This window comes from Panthera tigris, chromosome A1 (genome assembly GCF_018350195.1).
Source record: "Panthera tigris isolate Pti1 chromosome A1, P.tigris_Pti1_mat1.1, whole genome shotgun sequence".
Classification (NCBI taxonomy): domain Eukaryota; kingdom Metazoa; phylum Chordata; class Mammalia; order Carnivora; family Felidae; genus Panthera; species Panthera tigris.
The window spans coordinates 121,280,934-121,306,445 of record NC_056660.1 but is presented as its reverse complement, the minus strand read 5'-3'; the positions used below and the strand labels follow the sequence as shown (position 1 = coordinate 121,306,445).

Sequence of the window (25,512 nt, the reverse complement as noted above, 5' to 3'; positions counted from 1 at the left end):
GTCTCTCTAGATAACCACAGGATGGCAGATAGCTGCCAGTGGAATCAACCATGTGATTAGAACACTGGAACTTTCAATGGCTGGTGACTGAGTCCAATCACCAATGGTAAATGATTTAATCAACCATGCCTATGTAAGCTGTCCCCATAAAAATCATAGCCAAAAGCATTCAGAGAACTGCGAGCTTGGTGAACATATCCATGTACCAGGAGAATGGCACACTCCAACTTCACAGGGACAGAAGTTCAGGGACTCAGGACACTTCCAGACCTCATCCCACGTCTCATCATCTGCCGTTCAACTGTACCCCTTATCATATCCTTTATTATATTATAAACCAATAAACATAAGTGCTTCCCAGAGTTCTGAGCCATTATAGCAAATTATTAAAGCTGAGGAGGGGAACAGGGGAATCCCTGAGTTGTAGCTAAACTGAAGTGTGTAGAAGGTACTACTTGTGATAAGCATTTGAAGAGAGGGAAGGTCTCGTGGGTCTAAGCCTTTAATCTATGGGATATGATTCTAATTCCGTGTAGTGTCAGAATTCAATTTAATGGTAGGACACCAGCTGGTATCAGAGAACTGACTGATATAGAAAAATACCTACACATTTGACGTCCAAGTATTCAATGTATAGAGGAACAGAGTTTTTCAAGACACCTCTATTATTTCATTTCATTCTCATTTCAATTTAATTCAATTTATACTTTGATACTGATCCAGTAAAGAGTGGCCAAGATGGCCAGTTGACAATGAGTAACTATATTGGTAACGTATTACTATTTGTAATACATCGACCTTAAAAAGCTCTCAATAACACATACTACATTAAAATGCTTATTTTTGAAATAAGCTACCTTTTTTTTTTTTTTTTTTTTTTAAGGAGGCTTCATGCCCACCACTGAGCCCAACACAGGGATTGAACTTACAACCCTGACATCAAAAGTCAGATGTTTAACCGATGGAGCCACCCAGGTGCCCCCAATTTTAAGTGTTAACATAACTAGTCTCTACCTCAGAGTCTAATATCCTGCATGGAAATGGTCTGCTTCTGTTTAAAAATGTTATTCAGTTTAAAACTTTGTCAAAACAGGGGCACCTCAGCAGCTTCGTTGGTTAGGCATCCAACTTCAACTCAGGTTATGATCTCACAGTTCGTGAATTCAAGCCCCGAAGTGGACTCCCTGCTGTCAGCATAGAGCCCACTTCAGATTCTCTGTCTCCCTCTCTCTCTGCCCCACCCCACTCTATCTCTCTCAAAAATAAACATTAAAAAAAAACTGTCAAAACAAAAAACAAAACAAAACTATTTCTGACTCCTCAAGTGATCTTTTATCAAAAACAAGATTAAATGAAGAAAATCTTAAGTTAAAACTTATGGTTACAATTATATAAAATACTTCTAGAATGATGTAAAATATACATAAATATACAGATACACGTAAATCTACAGATAGCTAGAAAAGTAAAAGAGATGCACTTGCACACAGACATTTTCAATAAAATTGTTAGTTGTTTTAAATCAAAATACAAATTTCAGAAATGGAGTTACAAAGTGCAAATACACGACCTAGATACTTAATATGTAACTTAAACTTAAATTTAACTTAAATATGTAACTTAACTGGTTTCTCCCTGATTTTACACTCTCATGCAAATAAAACTAACTACTAAAAAAGTACACATATTAATTCCAAATGTTTGCTTCTCCTTTCATTTCTTACACTCCAGTTTTAAGAATTTTACTCAAAAAGGATGAGAACCTTTAAGTAGTCTTTATTTAAATGGAAAAATGCTTGATATTTTTCGTCTTTTTAAGTATTACTCTTAATAAGAGGTAACACCACCAGCTTACAAAATGCCTGTAAAATTGGGAAAGAATTTTAGCTCTCAATACGCACTTGTAATTTAACTCGGAAACTATAACACTCAGCAGCATGAAGAGTCACATCACTAAGGTTTTAAAGTAATCCTTCAGGGATATTTAGGTTAAGCACTGCTGCAGGCGTTACACATATAGCAATGAACAAAGTTCCAGCCCTCAGAATTTATATTCTGCAGCCGCAGAAGACAGTAGATAATTTTAGATAATTAGAGCTGTGAGTGCTATAAAGGAAAGAAAGCAAAGAGACACATGGCTCAGAAGGCACTTGGACAAGCACCTGAATAAAATCATGGGGCATATGCAAACACCTAGGGGAAGAACACTCCAGACAGAGGAAGAGCCAAGTATCAGAATGTACCCAGCTTGTTCAAAGCACAACAAAGGAACTGTGGCCAGAATGAATGAATCTAAGACAAGACCTTCAAGAACTATGAAGATAAGAGTGTAAGTATAATCCTACAAGCCATGATAAAGAATTCCAGTTTTATCCTAAATGAAATGGTAAGCAATGTACATTTTTTGAGCAAGGGAACAGTAACAGTGCCTTAATTTGCCTCTTAAATGTAAAATTAGTCTGGCTGCTATGTGGAAAAAGAACTTGACTCCAAAAAGCAAGAACAGAAGGAAGCAAAGAGGTCAGTCAGGGGCTACACAGATGCTGAGAAATGGTAACGGTGCCCTGAACTACAGTGTTAGTGCGGTAAATGGTGAGTAAGTTGTATTTACAAGCTTTTGGAGGTAGATTTTGCTAACAGACTTGAAATGCACAGAGGGGAGAAGTAAGGAATCAAGGATGATTTATACTTTTTGATAGAGACCATTACACACAGTTTAAAACACACACACACACACACACACACACACACACACACACACACACACCCCTACTGTGTTTGAAATGCAGATGCAAGTACCTTTGGAAAATCATGCTTTTCTATTACACAGACTAAAATACATGTCTGGCACAATGTAAATTTCCTCTCTTTATAAAAAGTTTGTGATGAGACCTACATGCATAATGGCACAAACAGTGCAGAGAATTACGCCAACTATTAAATTACAAATCAAGAATAGACTACCAAATGAAATCTTGTCGTAGCTCAATAGCCCTCTAGCAAGTAGTTCAACATACTCACCATTCTACAGAGCTCAGTGTCAGGGTGGTCCAGGTAACTCAGAAACTATGTAAGTTGGAAATATGCAAGGATTTAGAGGACGAAGTGATCACTGTGAGAGGATATGTATTGCTGAATCATCACAGGAATAATGGCACTCAATAACATGGCAAGTCTAATTCATGTTGACACTAAATGAGCAGAGACCCTGAAGTGTCCATCAATTCTTTAAGCTTATGATGAAGAGACATTCTAACAGATGGTGCTTAGATGTAGACTTGTGTGCTTAAAACGTAAACGGGTCTCTGAGTGTTGTCTACCTACCACACACACTCATGCATATATACTGGCACACAGAGGAAGGCTACAAGACCAGGGTCCAGTCATGGTCCAATCAGTCGGGTAGGATTGTAGGTGTTTCTTCTGCCTTTCTACTCGTCTGTATATTGCTATTTTTCTACTATAAATCTGCAACATTTGCCCAGTAAAAAGTATATTAATAAACGCATTTAAAATGAATTTTGAAAACTCCCTGATACAACATCAGCATATTATGAGGCACAAGGACAGGATACTCATGAAGCAATACCCACGTCCATAATAAAGGCAAAAATATGCAAGTATTTCTGAGGCAGAAATGCCCACAGAGAGGGTAAATGTGTTCTAAGATATGAGACTATGCATTTTGAGTACTGTGTGTGTAGGGGGGGAAAGGATGGCATTTTATTCCTTACGTTTTTAAATTATGCTGTTAAGGGATATACATTTTTTAAATAATGTTATTTTCCTTTTACCTGTTTTCTCTCTTTAGGATTGAGAAGTAAGTACCGAGGATCAAAAACTATCTTGTGCAACTCCTTCTCCCACGTTGAAAAAGCAGACACCTTTAAAATAAAAATGTATTGCCTCATAATTAAGTTGGCTCTAAAAACATAAAGGTCATATAATTTTCCTTGAAATCTACAGGACATCTGCTTAAAAAGGAGGCATAATAAAAACCATACTGAAGTTTCCATCACTAATAAATGACAAGCAGTGGGAGGCTAGCAACAGCAAATTTCCACACTAATTGGCTCTGAACATTTCTGTATTATATACAAATAACACACACCTAATTACTCATTAAAATAACCACTACTGTGTGACATTTTAAAAATCAGTACATCAGAAAAAGCCTTGAAGATTTGCATTTTGATTTCCCATGCTTGCTCCAATCTTGTGAACAATGTTGCAATTTTAAACTGAACAGTTAAACTTATTCAAATGAATCTGTGAACATAACCAAAACGTCAAAACCCCTCTCAATTAAGCTCTATTAATAATATCATAAAGTACCAGTTCTCCTTTAACCAAAAGCCATTCTGAAAGTATTAAAAGAAAAATTACATATACCTTACCTATCCCATGTCGTCCGCCACTCTGTAATGTTAATACTCTGTTAATACTCATCTTATATTACTCACCAAAATTTAATGACCCAACAAATGTTGGATCAACATTTGACCCAACAAATAACATTAAATGTTATTTGTATTTAAAAGGACAGTAAAAAGGCATTTAGTCAAACATGATACGATGAGCCAAGAAAAAGGCTGCTTGAGAGAGTACAGTAATTTGATAGGCTTCCCTTACCTCCCCCCCCAAACATGAGCACTAACCTTAGATTTGACCTTTTAGCAAGACATATTTATATTACTTATACAAAACAGAAATATCTCCCCCAAAGATTGTTTTCTGACCCCTCTCTCTAGCAGCATGTCCTTGAACTGCTTCATTCGGGCCTCCAGAGGGACAATGGCCCTTTCTCGGGCAGCTTTAATTTCAGCTTCCATGGCAGCTTCTTTCTCTGAATCAATGTCTTTATTATCGTCTCTCCTATAAAAAATAAAATATAAGGCATCAACTGACAAAATATTAACAAGGAATCTTACTAAAATCTTTAAATCAATGGAATATTCAAGACTCACTACTGAGCAGCATATTTTTGGCAAAAAAAAATTATATTGAGGGTTTCAAATGAACTCTAAGGGATAGGCAACTTTCATTATAATAAAGTTATATGAGCTTCTAATGATGTTACAATGGCTATATTGTGCTGTCTCTCTGTCTGATACACAAAATGAACTACCTTACTTTCAAAAACAAAAAAAAACTAACATTGCAATAAAACTCTATGTGTTAGAAACAAACAGCACAAAACATAATTTTTAGTTCTTGAAATGATATAGGAAAAATAGTATTTTCCAGAATGTTTTACATTATAGATCCGTAAAATATTTTTATCTAATAAAAACTGGTATAAGTCTTAGTAATCTCAAATATTTATTTTGAAAATAAAATGCAAATATCTGCAAACTTGGCCAAGTGGTTATGTGAGATATATACCTTACCTACCTGACATCTTTTTTACTCACTTTCTGGGTGGTAAGTTGAGATTTAAGTTGAAGGACAGGTCCCAGAGAGCAACATAGGCCCAGGAGTAGTTAGATGGAATTAGAACTGTTCATCAATGACTAAACTACTTCTTTTTCCTCCAAAAATGCACCTCAGGGCTAAGGACAACCCTGTTGCTGTATGGTACTCAAGTGAGATTATAAACATGAAATTGAGTCACCTCTCAAACATCTGCACTATGAAGAAGGCCCATTCATATGAATAATCCAAAAGAGAAAGTAATTCAATAATATTTGGGTGTGTCTGAGCAGATCTTCCTCCTTAAATATGATCTGCTAAGTATCAAAATGAAATTGGTTCATACTCCCTACACAAACTTAAGGGAATTGGGAAAAACAAAACATCACAAATCTCAAAAGCATGCTATATAGGGAAGTGAAGGTAGCCCAAGAGATTTAAATGGCTAACCCGCAAATATGGTTAAGTGAGAGGTAATTAGCAATTTAGGGAATGAATCAAAAGAAATAGAAGACATAGTCCGTGACCTGCAGGAACTTAGCGAGATAGGCTGTGACCTAAGATATGCACAAAACAAACAGGTAAAAGTAATTTGCCAAACAATATACCCTCTTATAATAATTTATTTAAGAACTATTTAAATAAACAATTAAAAGACATCCAAGAAATATAACTAATGAAAACAAATAACCTTTACAGAATTATACTAAATGAAAATGTCACAATACAAACTATCACTATCTATCTCAATAAAAGAAAGAAAGAAAAACTAAGCCAGGAAAAATAGGCTTTTAACTTTGTACCTAAATAGAGAAGCTCGGGCAATCCACATAAAGGACTTCTTTGACATTCTCCTGATAAAAGCAGTTAAAAACCTTACAGAGTTGTCTATAAGAACAAACAATTAAAAACAACCTAAAAGTTTAACATTGTAGGAACATCCAAAATTATGGTTACATAAACAGAATGAATACAGTCATTTACAATAATTAAGAAAACAAATGTCTTATTCTAATTTTTTTTTTTTTAAAGCACACAAAGTCAGTTGATTACAACTAATAAAAGTATTTACATATTTGGTCAAGAACTAAAAAGTCAACTGCAAAAATGAAAATAGCTGTGTTACTTTGGTTGATTATGAGTGACTCTCTTTAACATCTTAATGTCTTTAATATTGTCACTAATGATTTTTTAAAAAGAACCACCCTTCCGAGGGTTTGTCTCACTGATTTCCTTGCCATAATTTGGCTGCATTCAATCTGTCCTTTTCAGATAAGGACTATGGATCATCCAGTTCCTAATAATGTCTTCAAACTTTCCGTTTTGCTGCTAAATAATGGTCCCATTCCTCCCCTCCTCCCGCCACAGCCAAATACCATCTACCTCCCACCTATGATCCCCCTTAATTAGTAACATTCCTATTTCACTCAACTACAGAGCACTGGCCAATCTAATGCTCCCACTTATGGCAGTCTCTTTCTCTCAAAGCTCGTTCTAAGCTCACACGTTCCCTCTACACCAGGTATTAATAACCACAGACTCAAGGAAGAGCTAGGTGACAAGTATATAAAAAAAAGAGGGAAGTCTGTGTATCTATAACTATGAACTTTCTGAAATGGTGTCTGTTAGGGTCTACACTAAAGGAGGAAGTTCATTTTTTATAAAATTCCAGCTTAATGAATATCTGAAAATAATTTATCAACTAATTCCTAAAATGTCACTTGGCTTCATAATATACACTTAAATAACCAAATATTCTGCAAATCTAGCAACAGTAAGGACACCATTTCTACACTCTAAAGCAAAGCTTTCTAATATCAGGCCTTAGAGAGCAATCATGACTTCGGTCTCCTAACAACATACATATTAGTTGTCACATCCACAAACTGACTGTGACTTAATTAATAGCTATAATCTGCCTGAATTACATAAACTATAAGTATTACTTACTTCCGTTTTTTGGCTTTAACAGGTTCATCTTCATTAAGTTCTTCCATTAATTCCTGTTCTTCTTTAACTGTAAGATCAAATTTAATTAAACCTTGTCAGAATATAAAAATAAGCAAGCAACAATCGAAATACTTAAGTACTCATCCTTCTGCTACCCACTACCAGAACACTTGCTTTAATAGTATGAAAAAGTAGGTACAATTTATAGTTCACTCACTTGCACTCATAGAGAATTGCCATTTTTGGATGGACAGCATTGTCGGGGTCGGGTGCCCTGGCAAAAACGTATCAGTTATTATTATGAAGTTACATGCACATATTACACAATCTTTTCTTTTAAAAAGTCACCGTTTCCATAACATATCCATCCCATAATATTCTCTCCTTTATAAAACATTAAACAAAACACAATTCTATACTTCTTATATTAATCTTCCCTTTATATTAAATTTCTAATTCACTTTGAAATGTTTATTCATGACACATGGGAAAAACTAATGCCTAGTGTCTTTAGCAACAGACAGGGAAAGTTTCACTGATTTGAAAGTGACTCCTAAGCAAAAAATGTAGCACCAAATATACACAATCCATGAAGACTTCTCAATTATTATAAATGACATGGATGAGAATTTATTTCATTGGAAGTATTAGTGATTCATTTATGCTTCTACATTTGATGAAGGGGGGCTCTATAAAAACAATCATATCAAAATGAAGGCAAATTACCAATAAAAAATATGCAATCAAAATTATGTATAAATATTGGTATTCATTATATACATTGAAATGCTGCCTGAACATGAGGTACCTTAAAAGATAATCTCTTAAAAAGGTTTGTCTTTATATTGTCAGAAATAAGGCTTGCCTTCCCTAAGTTTCAATTACTTTAAAAGACTAAGCTTTGGGGTGCCTGGGTGGTTTAAGTCAGTTAAGCGTCTGACTCTTGATCTCAGCTCAGTCCTGATCTCTTGGCCAATATGGAGCACCACATCGACCTGCTTAAGATTTTCTCTCCCTCTACTTCTACCCTGACCCTGTTCGCTTGCTCTCTCTCCAAATAAGTAAACAAATAAACAAAAGACTAAGCTTTCATAGTTTACCAAATTTTGTACTTTACAAAAGTTTAATAACCAGTATTTTAAAAATACTCTGTACAATTTTATTTCAAAAAATATTACTATTTACAAAAGGTGCTAAAAGAACACTGAGAAATGTTTTAGTATTATTAATAAGCAAATAGCAAACCTTAGCAAAGCCAACATTATCTTGGACTAAAAATCTTGATGAGGCAATTAAAAAAACACACATATGAATATCTTACAAAAAAAACTGTCCAAATTCTCTATTTTTTTTTTAATAACTCTGTTATTGAACTCAAACTAGCATCGTGGACTATTTCCCATTTCTCATGGACTATAGCCCATTTCTCAAATTTGTTATATTCCTTGAAAACAGCAAGCTTTCCTAAATGGCCTCATATTTTCTATAAAAATATTAAAAGAATGTTAAAATTAGAGGACAAATTCCTAATTGAAAACTTACTTAGTTTCTTTACTTCTTCCATTCCTTTTTTATGAGGTGGCTCCTGAATAATTTTGTCAACATCCGCCCTTCCAATCAGATCATCAGGTCGGTCCCACATAGAGAGACGGGTGGTAGGATTATAAAAGAAGACCCGCTCATCACCAGTCCAAACAACACACCTACAAATTGATTCAAATATCAGTTTCTCAGGTTATGGAACATATTTGACACACAGGTCTCTTACTGTCATCCAGCTAAAGGAGAGGTGGTGGTGGTGGTGGTGGTGGGGACACCTCCAGACAGCAGGAGTTAGCCAAACATGACTTTTAAAGGAGAGAGCTGACTGGCAAAGGTTAAGAACAGCAGCTCAACACATTAGTGGATAAAACCAGGAAAAGCAAAGTAATTCATATAATTAGTAACTTGGTCTGACTCACTCAATCTGAGAGTGCTGCATTTTTACCTACCACAAAAGATGAGTTCAATGGCAACAAACAAGAATGCTATCAAGCAGTTCTAAAGCTAAAGAACAGACCACAGCACAGTATCTATTACATAGTTCTTCTATATATTTCTTACCAAATCAGAATTTTACATACTCAAATGCAACCTGCTATGAAATCTTTAATATCTCATTATATCTAATACAAAAAATAAGAAAGTATTGACTGCACTATGATACCATAGCCCACTACAGTTCACTGTTCCTGTTAATTATAACAACAAATTCAGACAAAATAGAAAAAATAAGAACATATCTGTACAGTTTTTAAAAAATAAATATTTAAGTTTGGAAGAGAGTCAATGTTTACAGCAGCAACTGCAAGGGTGTAAATTTCCCACTTTTCCTCCCTGAAATCTCTGCCCCGAGAGCCCCGAGTCACACAGTAGCATGGTCAGAGTGGCAAAGACAGCAAAACTTCCAGTAGAAACCAGGTCTCTATGGTCAGATAATTAAAAGTTCATCAACAGCTGCCAAGCCAAGTTAATCCAGATGTTGAAATTATCAGACAAAACCTCTATTGCTGAAATAATCAAAGACTTTCAAGAAGCAATTATAACTGGAGTTCATGAGATGAAGAAAAAACCTGAATGAAAACATGGTTCTCATTACTGAAATAGAAACTGTAAAAAAAAAAAAAAAACCCAAAAATTATAGAGATAGAAAATACAGAAATGAAGCAAAGGAAAAAGACAAGCCAAGAAACTTAGTCTTATACCACAGAGAACAAACTGCTGGTTACCAGGGACACGGTGAGTGGGGAGAAGGGTGAAACAGGAGATAGAGATAAAGGAGTGCACCTGTGATGAGCACTGGTGTGGTATACGAGTGCTGAAGCCACTACTTTGTACACCTGAAACTAATATAACACTGCAGGCTAACTATACTGGAATTAAAATAAAACTAAAAAGAAAAATACACAATTGAAATTCAATTTCTCTAGCATAGAGATGAGAGGAAATGATTAGTGAACTAGAAGATAGATCAGTAATTATCCCACCAGAAGAACAAAGGCAGTAAAAAGAATCAACAGAGATTCAGGAACTAAAGTGACTATGTCAAAATGCCTTATGTAAACGTCACTGGGATCCCAGGAGGAAAGGATATTGGGGCAGAAAAAAATTTTGAAGACACAATGCCCCCCCCTCCAAAAAAAAGTCCAAATTTGGTAAAAGATACAAATATTAAAGAAGCTCAGCGAACCCCAAGCAGGATAAACTTCATGAAAACCATACTTACAACCAACATAATCAACCTGGTAAAAATCAAAAATAAAGAAAAATCCTTGCTAGTTGCTAGTAGTTAAGAAAAACTATGGCACACTACAAACAGGGGAACAAGTCCAATGACCATGGATTTCTTACCAGATATCCTAGAGGCAAGAATACAGTAAAACAACATCCTTAAAGTGCTGGGGTGGAGGGAAAAAACACTGCCAACCCAGAATTCCCTATACAGCATAAACATCCTTTGGGAACAAGGGCAAGAAAAGATATTCCCAGATGAATAAAAAATAAGAGACTTCATCTCCAGCTGACTATTAATGAGCATGGGGATTTTTTTTGGCGGGGGGGGGGGGAATAATGGAAATGTTCTAAAATTGAATACGGTGATGGATGCACAATTCTGTGAATATATTTAAAATCAATGAGTTGTGCACTTTAAATGAGGGATGTAATTTATCTCAATATAGTTATATTTTTAAGAAATAGCTAGACAAAAAAAGTATATGCTACAGGATTCTCGACACGATATTCTATAAAATACAAAGTAATCTAAAATAACAGAAAGCAGAGGGACACTTAAGGATGGGATTAGAGGGAGGGATGGACTACAAAGGGATACAAGGAAACTTTTGGGATTACTAGAAATGTTTATTTTGATTGTGGGAATGAACTTGAACTATTTCAGCTCATTGTACTTCGACAATTGTACTTAAAACACATAAAAATGAGAAATGTAACTTTTGATATTGGGGTTTAAGTTTGAGCCCCACGTTGTGTAAAGAGATTACTTAAAATCTTTTTTAAAAAACTGACAAAATGTGTAATGTACTACCAAACCAAAATCTTTTGTGGAAATGGACTAGATATGTTTTGTCATGGAATCCAACAAAAAAAGCAAGGCTCACCGATCCTAGGGAAGACAAAATGCTTCTACTTCTGATCTCTCTTTACAATTAATTTTAAAAGCATAGGGGAAGATAAGTGTTATTATGTTCCATTAGAGTAACCCTGAAAGGGGTACCTGGCTGGCTCTGTAGGGGGAGTTTGTGACTCCTGATTCTCAGGGTTATGAGTTCAGGTCCTGTGATGGGTGCAGAGATTATTTAAAAATAAAATCTTTAAAAAATAATTTTTTTAAAAGAATAATCCTGAGATACTTAAGCCATCTTGTTAGATGTTTAACTTTACTGGGAAAAAACCTATCCTAAATTTTCTATGCCAGTTTTTAAAACACTATTTAACTGATATAAACAGTAGTAACTACTTTAAGACAGAGATTCTATTTTACTAATTGATGTTGGCTTCAAAATACCAAAGTGTGCCAATATAGCTCCAATATAGCTCCAACAGTACTAGCGGTAAATGTGCAGTGACGTTTCAGAATTAACAGGGGAAATAATGGACAAAGAATTGTGTCAAAAAACTGCCCTGTGCTAATAATATGAAAGATAAAATGTTTAAGGGTGAAGTATACTACTATCTGCAACTTTTAACCCATGAAAAAAATAAGAATGGTTGGAGATGCATTGAGGGATGAAGCAGATACGATAAAATGTTAGCTGTAAAAGTTAGGTGGTCAATGTTTGGTGCTCGCTGTTCTAGAAACATTCAATGTTTCTCTCTGTTTCAACTTTTTCATAATAAAATCCCACCGTAAAAAAAGCTCTGGAAACAGCAACAACAAAAAACTTACAGAAACACAACAGCAAGCTAATTAATTAGTAGACCTGTGCCACTCTCAGTATATGCAGAAGAGAGTAAAAATTAAAAGATAAATTTTCCTAAGTTAAAACGCAACATGGACTACAACACACATAAAGCATGGCAAATACAGGCAGCCCTCACTCTGCACTTTGTGGGACACTGTAAAAATAACTGCAAGTTAAATCTGTATGATGCAATCCTAGTAAGCAATGGAAAAAATTAGTTAGTCCATGACCTTTAAAAACTTTTGTTGAAACATTAAAAATTCTCTTAGAACCAGAAACTAAAATTTACTGATCCTAAGGAATACAAAATACTAAATTTGACCTCTTACTTTAAAAGAAATAATCAAACTAATGCTGTGAAATACTAGGGAAAAAAAATCCCAACACAAGTAAGGGAAATATGAAACTTCATGTTTTACATTTAGCTTAACTCTAAAAAACAGTTCTTCAAAGAGCAACATCTGAAGATACCAAGAGATAGATAAATCTGGTTATCCAAATGAAGTGACATACTCTGCTCAGCTGAGTAATTTGTTTTTTCTTTTTTTAAGATTTTTAAATTTTTAAGTGTCTCTAGACCCAGCTTGGGGCTTGAACTTACAACTAAGATCACAGACCAACTGAGCCAGCCAGGCACCGCATGAGTAATTTGTTTTGCTTAAAGTTACCACTTACCCATTTTATAAGAAATAGAAAATAATTAATTAAGGAATTAAAGTTCTACTGACAATACATTCTTTCACTGACAAAACTTGGAAAATCATCTGGACAAGCAGGTATCCTTCATGTATTCAGATGGACTATAAAAGCACTAGGAACACATAGCTGCATATGGGGACGTGGACTTCTTAAGACCCAGAAGCTGTAAACAGAAGATCAATAAATTTGATTTCATCAAAATATAAAATTTATGTATGAGAAGACAGCAAAACAAAAATGAACAAATAGGGAGAAGCTGTAATGTATGTAAAAGTCAAAGGCGTTAAGAGAATGCATAATAAGCTCTCTCCTATCATTAAGAAAAAGACAAATCCACAAAAAAGATGAGGAAAACTGTGAAGAAGCTATCGACAGCCAATGAACATGAAATAAACTCAATTACACCATGTATTCTGGAAACATCCAATAGGACTCCTTTTCTTAAAAGGTTACCAAAGATTTAAATAGAGTATCCCTACACTGGTGTGAGGGAGAGAACACTGGTAGGCTATTGCAGGGAATATTAACTGGCACAGTCCAGCCTGTCCCCCCAAAAAACCTTTCTGAGGTCAACTTAGCAGTATCTACCAAACTATTAAAGAGGAGTATCACTTGATTCAGCAACTTCACTTCTAGAAATCAATCCCAACAGAAATGCTTGCAAGTGTTCACAAAGAGATATGTGTAAGGATATCCTGAATGTCAATTTTTGTAATGCTGGAGGGGTGGGGGAGGGAAGACAAACTAATCACCCATTTATAAAAAAAATTATACATTTATGGAAAATCATGCTATCACAAATATATTTGTACAAAAACAGCAAAATTTCTGGGACATATTTAGTAAAAAAAACATGGAAAATATATTGTTTTTAAGACACTATAATATGCACGCACACCACACATAAAACTCTATACACATGTATACAAACAAATAGCAAAGGGTCCAGAAGTTGTATGAAATCAAATTTTTATTAATGAGAAGGCTGGGTGAAGGTGGAATTCTGTAATTTTTTACTTCCTGTAATTCGTTCATATTGTATGTTTTTACAGATTCACATATTCTTTTCTAATATATGAGACTGACGAGAAAATAAAGCAGGACACAAAAACTATAGATATAAAACAGAGAAAAAGAGGTTTAGAGGATAATAAATACAAGAGACCTGACATGCAGATAACATGTTCCAGAAAAGGAAAAAAAAAACAGGTAAAAAGAAGCAATAATGAAACAAACTCCAAAAGACAATTTCACTCATCTGGAGAGAAACCCAAACTTGAAAACTGATGAGGCCCACAAAGCTTCAGCCTGGTCGGTTTGAAGTTGGTTACCAGCTTTTCATGTACAATACTCAAACTCAGAAACCACAACCTAGGAAAATATTCGCTGAATAGACTCTTTCCATAACTTTGATTATGGATCCATGGTAGATATTTTGCATAATTATTTTTAAAAATGAGGGTATCACATTGGTAAAGTGAAATATACAGAAAACAATTATTCCAAATGCCTTTAAAACACAGTAATTTGACTACACATCCCTGGAGGGACATATCCTGAACATAAAAATAACGGGGAGAAAAAAAAGCCTGAACGATCTTCAGTATCGCACTGTTAATGACAGTGTTGGTACTGTTATTGTGTGACCTGTTGTGTGAGCAAAGCAAATGAGGGGCACCTGGGTGGCTGAGTCAGTTAAGCATCTGACTGATTTCAGCTCAGGTCATGATCTTAGGGATCCTGAGATCAAGCCCCATTCTGGGCTCTGGCTGGACAGCACGGAGCCGGCTTGGGATTCTTTCTCTCCTCCTTTCCCTGCCCCTTCCCCGCTCACTGAGGCCCACAAGCTCCCTCTCTTTCTCTTTCAAAATACATAAATATTCAAAACAAACAAAACAACAAAAAGAAAAGAAATAAATATGTCACTATTACTCAGAAACAGGATCTTCAGCAGAAAAGGGGATACTGAATTAAAACAGATGATGAAATTCAGTAAAAATCTTGTACTAAACCTGAATTGCAAGTAATGATATGAACTAATGATGTATCTTTAAATGTGTGCATGTTCAGTCTGTGTCTCCCAAAGAGACTTAATAATGACTTATTCAGTAATAACACCTATCCCTAGATCCTATAAATGCCACTTCCCACAAAAGGAAACCAGGCTCCACAGCAAAATGGCCAAATCTAGGTCTGAGACAGGAAATACATGAGGAAAGCCAGGAACATCTTTGCCAAACACAAAGTAAGGAAGGTATCAAAAACAGGGTTATAACAAAAAACCCTGGAGTCAACCTTAAGAGGTTTCACCCAGCCAAAGATGAAACAACAGAACTTCAATAAGGATATTAACTGTAATGGATAGAAGCATATAAAATATATTAAGGGGCGCCTGGGTGGCTCAGTCGGTTAAGTATCTGACTCTTGGTTTCAGCTTGGGTCATGATCTCACAGCTCATGAGATCAAGCTCCACATCGGGCTCTGCACTGACAATGCAGAGCCTGTTTGTGATTCTCTCTCTCTCTCCCTCTCTCTGCCCCTCCCAAGCACATGCTCTCTCTCTCAAAATAACCTTTAAAAATATATATAGTTAAATGTATGAATTTACAATACTCAAACCAACTCATTATTCTGAAAACTTCAGCACTATTGACATTTGGGGCCAAATAATTAACTCTTGTAGGGAGCTGTCCTGCACATGGTAGGACGTTTAGGAGTATCACATCCCTACCCTCTAACGACTAGATCCTATATACTATTAACACCTCCCAAGTCATGACAACCAAAAAACATCCCCAGACACTGCCAAACATCCCCTTATGAACTATTCTTGCCAAAAAGATCAAATCTGAATCTCATCGTTTCTTCTGTATCTACTTGATAGTTTGCAGGAAAATCAGGAACAGAAGACTCAAAGAATACCATCGGGATGCAACAATAAAATCCAGACTGTGAGTCTCCATATAACAAATATATTTATCTTTTAAATGACAAAAATGACAAAGAAAAAGCAATGAAAATACAATGGAGGGGAACCTATAGATTACTAGACTTAAGAAACAATTCACTACAACATGTGGACTGTGTATGGATTACATAGGCTGGAGCAGGAACAGGAGAGAGAGCATTGATGCAGGTAGAAGAAGGGCAAACCAAACAAAAGGAAAGAAAAAGTCTACCATTCAACTCTTCAATAAAAAGTCAACTTTATACAGTTCTATAAATGTAATCATGTATGTGGATATACACACAAAATCAATTTACAAGTATTTTAAACAATAAAAAGTAGATTCAGAATCTCACAGTGGCTCAAGTCTGTAACTATGTATGACAAACATTAACGAACAGTACCATGAAAGGAGGAAGACAATGTAGCAAATGAGTTTTAGGTTTGAACACCAAAATATTCATTAGATAAAAACATCTACTTGACATATTTGTTTTTTAAAGCATCTTTTCTTTCTAGATGATAAAGTATGTAACAATCAAATATGGTAATTAAGAAAAAAAGAATTAAATGGGGTGCCTGGGTGACTTGGTTGGTTAAGCGACCGACTTCTGCTCAGGTCATGATCTCACAGTTTGTGAGTCTGAGCCCCGCGTCGGACTCTGTGCTGACAGCTCGGAGCCTGGAGCCTGCTTTGGATTCTGTGTCTCCCCCTCTCTCTGCCGCTCCCCTGCTCATGCTCTGTCTCTCTCTCTCTCTCTCTCTCAATAATAAATAAACGTTAAAAAAAAATTTTTTTTAAATAATAAAAAAAAAAAAAAAAAGAAAGAAAGAAAGAAAAAATAATTAAATAAAGTAACTTACTAAAGTAAGCCAAGTACATACCACGGAGTACCAGGAATAGGGGTAGTAGCTACTGGCTTTGCCTTCTGGGCAGCCTTTTCTTCTTCAGTCATCTCCTCTTCTTTGGGCTCCTATAGGAAATGATGTTACTCCCATTTATTTAGTATCACAAAACTATACTGAATTACTACACAATACAAGTAACACTGCAAACACCTCAAAGTGCAACCAACATAAGATTGGTTAGTAGCACATGGAGTACAGACTCTGAGTAAGAATTTCTAAGAAAATTCTAACTCCTTGCTCCCTAGACAGAGCGCATTCTACAACAGCAGATGCCAGCAACAGCAGATGGTTCTATCTTCCATCTGCTTAGGAGCAGAAATGGAGAACATAGTATAGAAAATTAGAGAAGACCTCTTCATTTAAGGTTATGTCTTTCTTCTGCTAACTTCCTTACTAATAAACATGACTACCTCTGGTCCCTGACCGAATATAGGAAGCTTTGAAAAAGCAGAGCTCTTTCAGTACTGTATAGAGATCATTCCATGCCAGAAGACAGATAAAATATAACATTCCCCAAATATAAAACTGTACTTATAATTTTACCATGTACCAGTCTATAAATAATCAGGAGGCTAGAGATTGGGTCCATGCTCTGGTCCAAGGCCCTTTCTTTCTAGGGGCCGTGGTTTATTATAAGTAATTTAACACAATTTTCAAAGGAAAAACTACATGACAAACTTCAAAGAACCCTAAAACTTCAGAAAGAAGATTATAACAATTAAGTGAAACTGTATCAGATACGTTTTCAAATTACAAGTAAATTGTACCCAACAATTAATTCTGGCTCCCAGGTTAACGGGTCGTGGCCCTTTACCTCCTTTATCTCCTTTATTGGCTCTTCCTTAGGGTCTTCCTCCTCCGTCTCCATTGGCAGAGGTTCTTCAGAAGGTTCTTTAATTGGCTCTTTAATCTTCTCCTCTAATTTTTCTATTACAAAGTTAAGACAATGTCACTTGTTGGTTTTTGGTGTAACTTTCCAAGAACTTTCAGAGACTAAGCAGGTAAGATATTCAGAACTAGGGGTGCCTGGATGGCTCAGTCAGTTAAGCAACTGACTTCGGCTCAGGTCATGATCTCACGGTTTGTGGGTTCGAGCCCCACATCGGGCTCTGTGCTCACAGCTCAGAGCCTGGAGCCTGCTTCGGATTCTGTGTCTCCCTCTCTCTGCCCCTCCCCCACTTGTGTTCTTGTCTCTCTCTCTCTCTCTCTCTCTCTCTCTCTTTCTCTCTCAAAAATAAATATAAAATGTTAAAAAAAATTTTTTTAAAAAAGGATATTCAGAACTAGAAGTTATTAACCACAAAGATGAAATGTTCTTCTCTGTATCATCATCAATTTCAATCTAAAGCACTGGTAAACTTCAAACTCCTCACTATACCATGAGAAAACTGTCACTCGAAAAGAACCACTCATTTCAGAGAGACATGAAGTCTTTCAAGCCATTCATGTATCATTTGTAGCAATGAGTCACTCTGTTGAAAGGGATGAGATACTAAGATACTTAGAAACAGGAACTGGTGGTAAGAAAATTTTGAGTCTTCTTCATCCAAGACTTCAAGGGCCTCCTGTTTTCTTCAGGACACATACAATATTCATATTTCAATATACTACCAATGTCAGTAATTACACAACAGAATAATTATGTAATTCCTGACAACAGAAAAAAAAAAAATCTATGTGTGTGTATATATGTGTAATTTAAGATGGATGAAAAAATCACAAACATGGAAGTGGAACTGGCTTTTTAAATAAATACATGCTTATGAATTCGGTAAAAATAAAGAATCCAACAACTACAGAATTAGCAAATCCTGCAAATGTGCTAAAAAGGAAGTAACTCGGAATTTCAAATAGCACTCTATTAATAGCATCCCAGTTTTTACTACGTCTCAACAAGTCATGAAAACTATACCTTTTTCCTTTAGTTCTTGGGGTTTTTCCCAGGTTGATTCTAATGTTCTATTATTATAATAGTATGTCTTGCCATCGGCTGTTTTATATTCAGTCCACTCAGAAACTGCTGTTGCTCCAGCTAAGGTAGCAGGTGAAGCCGCAATAGCAACCTGGGGATGGATCATAGGTACGATAGGAGGGGCCATTCCTGGCAATACACCTAAAAGAAGAAGCAGCAGCAGTTAGGTCCAAGCATCAAACTGCAATGCAAAATAAAACTCTAAGATATGAGCTAAATCCTTCTATTAAATATTAATAAATGAATGAGCAAGCTGGAACAAAAACAAATCATATAAAACGTGAATCACTTAATGCTATTTCCCTGTTCAGTTCTAAAGTCTAAATTCAATTAGATTCAGAAAATCAACTCAAGAAGTAACTTAAGAACAGTCAAAAATTCGGGTCACATTTAAGATGAAGTCTTAACCATAAACTATAAAAATCATGACACATTCTCTACATGTGACTAGAAATGTATTTTTATAAAAGATTTCTCAAATTGTAATGAAATCAAGGTAACAAGCATATTTCCTGAAGCAAAATTATTTCCTAGTTCTAAGGTACCTAAAAGGGTACGAATAAAATTCTCAGTTTTAAAGTAAAAGACTGAGTTCATTATCAAATCTACTTCAACAGATAAGTGATTTAGTCCAATGTCCTTTTTAAGTGTTTTGTCAGTTTAGTCTTTTCCTTAAAAAAGGTCATTTCTTCTATTTTTTTAAAAGATAAGCCAAGGTTAATATTCTTTTACAATACAGCTAAACAAGCTGATATTACACAAATAATTAAGGATATATGAATCCAAATTGAACAAAAACCCTCAAAGCCTCTTCTAGGATTTAAGTTTCAGGCAGCTATCTTCAATAACTTTACAATGTAAATTTATACTACACACACAAATATTCACACACATATACTCACTAGCATGCAAGCATAATCACATCACTTTACACATGGAAATGATTTTTTTATATTTAACTTAAAAACACAGATCAAAATAACAAAATTAAATGTTATGAGTATGAGAATGAAGTTGTTTACACTTATTACAAAAATTAAGATATAAAGTGATCTGACCTTATTTGCTTTTGTGAACCAAAGAAGCTAATACTACAGGCAATCGGGAAAATTAAGTGTTGGCCAAATATGACAACTGCATTTATACTGCTCATTAAAAAGAAAAATATAAAAAAATCCACTCACTTGGGCAAAAGGAAATAAATAAAAAGGATAAACAACAACATTCACTACCATGCCAACTTACAGACAAAACAAACTAAGATGGTTTTAAAAATTACCGGTCTTGGTGGTAGCGACTGTCTTTACATACGGGCAGCTGACTATTTGCATCATTGCTACACCTGTAAAATGGATAAGCAAGCATACGTTGGAAAGCTGCCATGGTATGTCGGCTACCACTGGGATTCAGGGAAATAATTGACCACTACAATTTAGGATGCTATTTCCAATGAAAAAGACCAAGAATGGAGTAAAATTTCTTTGTGTTTGACATTTTGTGGGAAGTAGTGCCAAATCTAAGGATAACTAATTCTAAATTATAGCATCAATTACCTTTTTATCAAACCAGCTCTGACAATATTTGAAGGAGTCTCAAGAGTTTAAATTCAATGAAGGAAGCCCCTTCATTATACAGACGTAACAAGTTCTCACGTGGGACATTCCCCCACAGGACATCAAACCCATGCTGCTGCTGCTTAGATACCAGTGAAAGGCAGATGCAGCATGACACTGACAAGACACTTTCTCTGTGCTGCTAAGTGGGAACTACATGCAGAAGCTGAGGCACGGAGCGTAACCATGCAGAAGTAGAACAAGAGTAAGAAAGGACAAAGAGGGGTGCGAGAGAAAGGAAGACAGTAAGGTATGAGATGGATTCAAATATTCCACTGCAAATAACATTTTAAATAAATGGGCATAGATGAAGAGAAGGGTAGCATTCAGCTAATGACAAAATATCCATGTTTACTGCCTGCTCTGGGGAACGGCACAGGCTTGAAACAATGTTGAAGCAGGCTGTTAACATAAAGAGAGCCCCTTTAGTATCATTAATGACTACATGGGCTGATTGTTTCAGAAACCTCTATTATTTAAGCCAACTAAAGGAGTAGCACTTGTATTAAAGAATGGAAATTACGTACAGTTCTTAGAAGAATGAAGACTCATCATGATGCATTACAATGGTGATAAAAAGGGAATGAAAGGGAAAGCTGGAAAACTAAGACTGATTAATTGAAGAAATCCAAAATGAAGTGTGAATTTAAAAAAATTTTTAAAAGAAAAGGCCAAAGGCAGGAGGAAAGGGAGTTCAGGGATTGAATTATAATTTCTATTTGTTTTGGCTGAAAAAACTAAACCTAGTTTGGTACCAATAAAAATTCAAAATAATATACTATTTGCCCCACTAAAGTACAGGAAAAGAAATTTCTCTTAACTTAGAGGTGAAAATTGAAATTAAACCCCTGGGTTTGTAAATAATGTACCTAAGTTCACGCACACACACACAAAAATACTGCCAATTTTTGAAAAATGTCTTTAATTTCATAATTACTATTTTAAATAAAGAATATTAAAGCTAAACTTTCTATTAACTCTGAAATGAAAACAAAAGCACTGGATCATAAAAGCATGCTGAGTTAAGTTATATGTATAATTTTGTTTTCCCTGATGTTGTAAGAAAGCAATGGAAAAATTCATTTGGTTAAGGAAGTTACAGCACATATTAAGTTTAAATTAGTATAAATACTGCCATCTGCAGGACCACTGAAACTATTAAGCAAGCACTGGAAATTTAATTCTTAGACTATATGAACTTTATTCTCAAAAAATGTTCTCCAAAACCATCCCCCAAAAAGTAATTTTAACTATTCAACTTAAACAGAAGAAAACCAAATCTATTAATATTTAGGCCTAACCACCATTGTTAAACATAAATTGGGCCAACACAAAACTCCTGTATTTGACTAACAACACATAAACCATACTGAAAGGTCATATTATATTTCTTCTCATGCTAAAAACATAAGATAAACTTCATGTTTTCTTTGAGGGTGATTACATACAAAAGAGTCACAAAATTACCACATATCTAAATGTTTAACCTTCTATTTCAAGGGAACATCTGTTCAATTTTCCTGTAACTTTACCCTCAAACTGTGTTCTACTAGGAAATTAGAATATTCCATTTAGCATTTTGAATAGTTCTGATGTCACTGACAGTAAGTTTCTTAAATTCCAAATTAAGATTTTATAGTCTTAGAAGACGTGCTAGAATTCTAATCCAATCCAATCCAATTCTATCCCCAATTCCAACTCTTATTCCTGTACTTCACCTACAATTCTTCCACTCCTTTCCTTTATCTTGTTTGACGATCCCTTCCTTAATCATTCTCAGTAGAGCCATACATTGCTATTACAGATAGAACTTAAAACTCCAAGATAAATTATATCTAAATCTTTCCTGTCACCTTACTGCCAAATTGATAAAAAGAAAAAAAAAATGATAGAAAAAGAGATCAATCCCATCATATATGAAAGATTTGGGAAGGAAAAAAAACAAGTATTCCCTTTCTTTCTTTTTCACTAAAGCACCTTGGAGAACCAAATTAAAAGGGAATAGGAGAGGCACCTGGCTGGCTCTGTCAGTACAGCGTACAACTCTTGATCCTGGGGTGTGAGTTCAAACCTCACATTGGGTGTAGAGATTACTTAAAAATAAAAATAAAATCTTTAAAAAAAAAAAAAGGGAGAATGAGAAAATGAACATTAGCATCAAAGATGACTTACTATATAAACAAATATTATGATTACTTTCTAGAAGACATTAACTCTCTTTAAAGAATCTTTGGCAACCTGGACAAAATTTTACAGATTATCTAACTCAAGGTCTCTTCCAAATGACCTACAAAATGACATTAGTGGCTGCCATTAACTAAATGCCTGTTACTGCCAAACTTCATAGGTACCACCTCATCTGCTCAAATGGTCACCACCATCTGTTCTAAACTTTAAAGTGGGGGTAAGGGTCAGAGAAGATCATGACATCAAAACAGAGATATAAGTGAAGGGATTTTATTATAACAAAATTCAACATTCTATAGAAATGAATTTTTGCTACTCTGTACCTTTCACCCACTGGTCCTGTTGAGAAACTTCAAAGCAAAACAAAGTCCTTTTAGTAAGCCTCTCAATTACTTCAGCAATATTATTATGCTACCTCTCAATCTCCTCTCTACAGAATTAACAACCCCATGCTCCTTGAGATCATTCAGAATCCAGTATCTGGTCTGAATACTACCCCTGACCAAGACTGGGAGAGGCTATGACTAATGTCAAGCTATTCTCCATGTATCACTTAGTTTTCTACAAAAAGTATATCCAAAGGGTACCCAAAAGCTTGTCTTAAATTTAATTTTGAAAAAGGGTAATCCCTAGTATGAGGAAACTTTTTGGTTTCCCTTTTACTTTCTTTCTAGTGATGAGTTTCTTAAAACATCGCATATTGGGCATTATCCGACACTACATTAACAATGTGCAAAAGGTTTTCCTATAGGGAAAAAAAAAACACCACTAATTCTTAGAATTTTGGTTTTTCTTTCTTGCTAAGGTATAAAATCTAAGTGACTGCCTCTTTTCCAAGCAGGCACAAGGAAAAAGACAGTTAGAAAAGCGGTTATAATTAAAATATGTGCAAATCTAAGAAACGGATGTAGTACAACCCTCTTCTTACATAAAAACTAGTACAATACAGTGGCAATAATAGTGGGAGGAATGTGAAAACAGGAGACAAGAGGCCTACATTCTATTTATCTTTGCCACAAACTTCACAGCAAAAACTGTGAACACGAGGTCTCTACGTCAAAAGCTTCCAGTTGTAATACTAAGAGAACAGACGTGGATTAAGGGATAAACGTGTTTGTCAACAACAAATGCATTCAAATTAGGATGCCCAACACTGTCACTGTTTAATCCCTACAGGGAAAATTCTACTCCACAATCTCACTAGAATTGCTTAAATGTTTACACAGTGCAGGTTATACTTCCCTTCACAACTGTTACAAGGGTTAAGTTCTGGCTTTGCTTTAGATCAATTTCTTATAGTTAGGTGACTAACACTTTCCTCCCAGTAAAACAGTAATTAAGAGCATGGTATTTGGGTCTGGAGCACCCAGCTCAAATCCCAACACCATCACTCATTAGCTATGCGTCAAGGGCAAGTAATTTAGCCTGTCTATGTACCTACCTCCTAGGATAATTGCAAAAATTAAACTGAGTTATCACATGTAAAGTGCTTAGAACAGGGCACAGTATAGAAAATCACTTAGTATCAGCTATTAAGAACTTGTAATTTCTCAACTTTACAGACTCAATCCTTTAAAAAAAAATTGCATTTGAACATAGTTACAGGAAAAGATGATCATTTTTAATTCATTGAGGCCATTATCCAAAAATGAGTGTAGCTTCAAATGTGGCTCTAATTTTAAGACATGTAAACAACAACAAAAAAAGGACATTTACCAAAACTGAAGAGAAAATATTGCCGTTAGCCATGAATCTTTTAAAAACATTTCAAACAGGTGAGATTCAAGGCAAATTTCAAATGCAACAGACACATGAGAACAAACTAACTGACAATATGAAAACATAGCTAGAAGGACTATTCTCATCCATTGATTTACCTGGAAGCGGAATTGGCATGCCAGGAAGGGGAACACGAAACGGAGGTACCATGACTGGTGGAAAAGCAGGTATTGCGGCTGCTGGCTGAGGTACTGAGTGAGGAACAGCAGGAGGTAACGTCTGGGGGTGCGGCTGGGGAACAGTTTGCACAGGTGTGGCTGTAGGAGCAGGAGTTGAAACACTAACTGTAGGCGTAGCAACTGAAACAGCAGAACTTGGGGTCTGATCTTGTGTTGTGGGTGCTGATAAAAGATAAAACAAAAATATGTATCATTCCTTCATAAACCATTTCACTATATTCATTCATCATTCACTCATTCAGTTAAGTATTTAAGAGCCCATTCCATGCACTGCAAGAAATCTGTAAAAAGGTCTCTGTCTTCTAGAAGCTTGAAGATAGTTAAATGAAATATAAAAATTAAAATATAAAGTGAAATGCGATAAATGTATAGGAGTATAAATCAAGACGCAAAGACCATTTCTAACTGTGAGAGGGTACAGAAAAAATTATATAGTGTGATGATAGGCCTTGAAAGATTAGGATTTCAACAAGGACAATGACAGAGTGGAAGAAGAAAATAAGTAAGTGGTGGGAAAAGTGAGTAAAAAGCCAAGAGGAGGTAGCAAAAGGGAATTGTTTAGAAAATACAAGGCAAGCAGTCAACTAGTAAAACAATAGGCATACCAAAAGAACCAGTGAGTTATGGCTGGAAAGCAGACCAGAGGCATAAAGGAGAAGGCTTTGACAGAAGGCTAAGGAGTCTGCACTTTACTGGGTAGGGAAAGGAAGAAATTATGTAAATGTAGAGAAACGACCTAGAAGAATGCACACCAACATGTATGTACTCATTACATCTGTGCATGCCTTTCACATTTTGCTACATATCCTTCATTAGAGTTTAATTTTTTTATAAGAATGCATTCATGTGTTATTTGTGCGACTTCATGAATGTAAAAGGGGTGCAGGGGAGGCAAAATGAAGG

General features: G+C 35.3%; 1 protein-coding gene across 6 annotated transcripts in view; it reads right to left on the bottom strand.

The window, feature by feature from the left end:
• TCERG1 (transcription elongation regulator 1) overlaps positions 1-25,512 on the bottom strand; it is a 60,789-nt gene that overhangs the window by 20,581 nt on the left and 14,696 nt on the right. For 2 of the 6 annotated variants that reach the window (XR_444753.3, XM_007079956.3), the window contains exons 5-15: positions 24,529-24,771; positions 20,131-20,193; positions 18,792-18,992; positions 17,694-17,806; positions 16,856-16,944; positions 8,905-9,065; positions 7,580-7,636; positions 7,363-7,429; positions 6,216-6,266; positions 4,740-4,875; positions 3,795-3,884 (exon numbers count right to left, since the gene is read on the bottom strand). Coding sequence is in view for 5 of the 6 variants with exons in the window: in XM_007079956.3 (XP_007080018.2) it covers positions 3,795-3,884; positions 4,740-4,875; positions 6,216-6,266; positions 7,363-7,429; positions 7,580-7,636; positions 8,905-9,065; positions 16,856-16,944; positions 17,694-17,806; positions 18,792-18,992; positions 20,131-20,193; positions 24,529-24,771 (1,271 nt within the window). In the remaining variant the exon portion in view is untranslated. The remainder of the gene's footprint in view (positions 1-3,794; positions 3,885-4,739; positions 4,876-6,215; positions 6,267-7,362; positions 7,430-7,579; positions 7,637-8,904; positions 9,066-16,855; positions 16,945-17,693; positions 17,807-18,791; positions 18,993-20,130; positions 20,194-24,528; positions 24,772-25,512) is intronic. The other 4 variants (XM_042986497.1, XM_007079957.3, XM_007079958.3 and 1 more) reach the window with 4 other exon arrangements.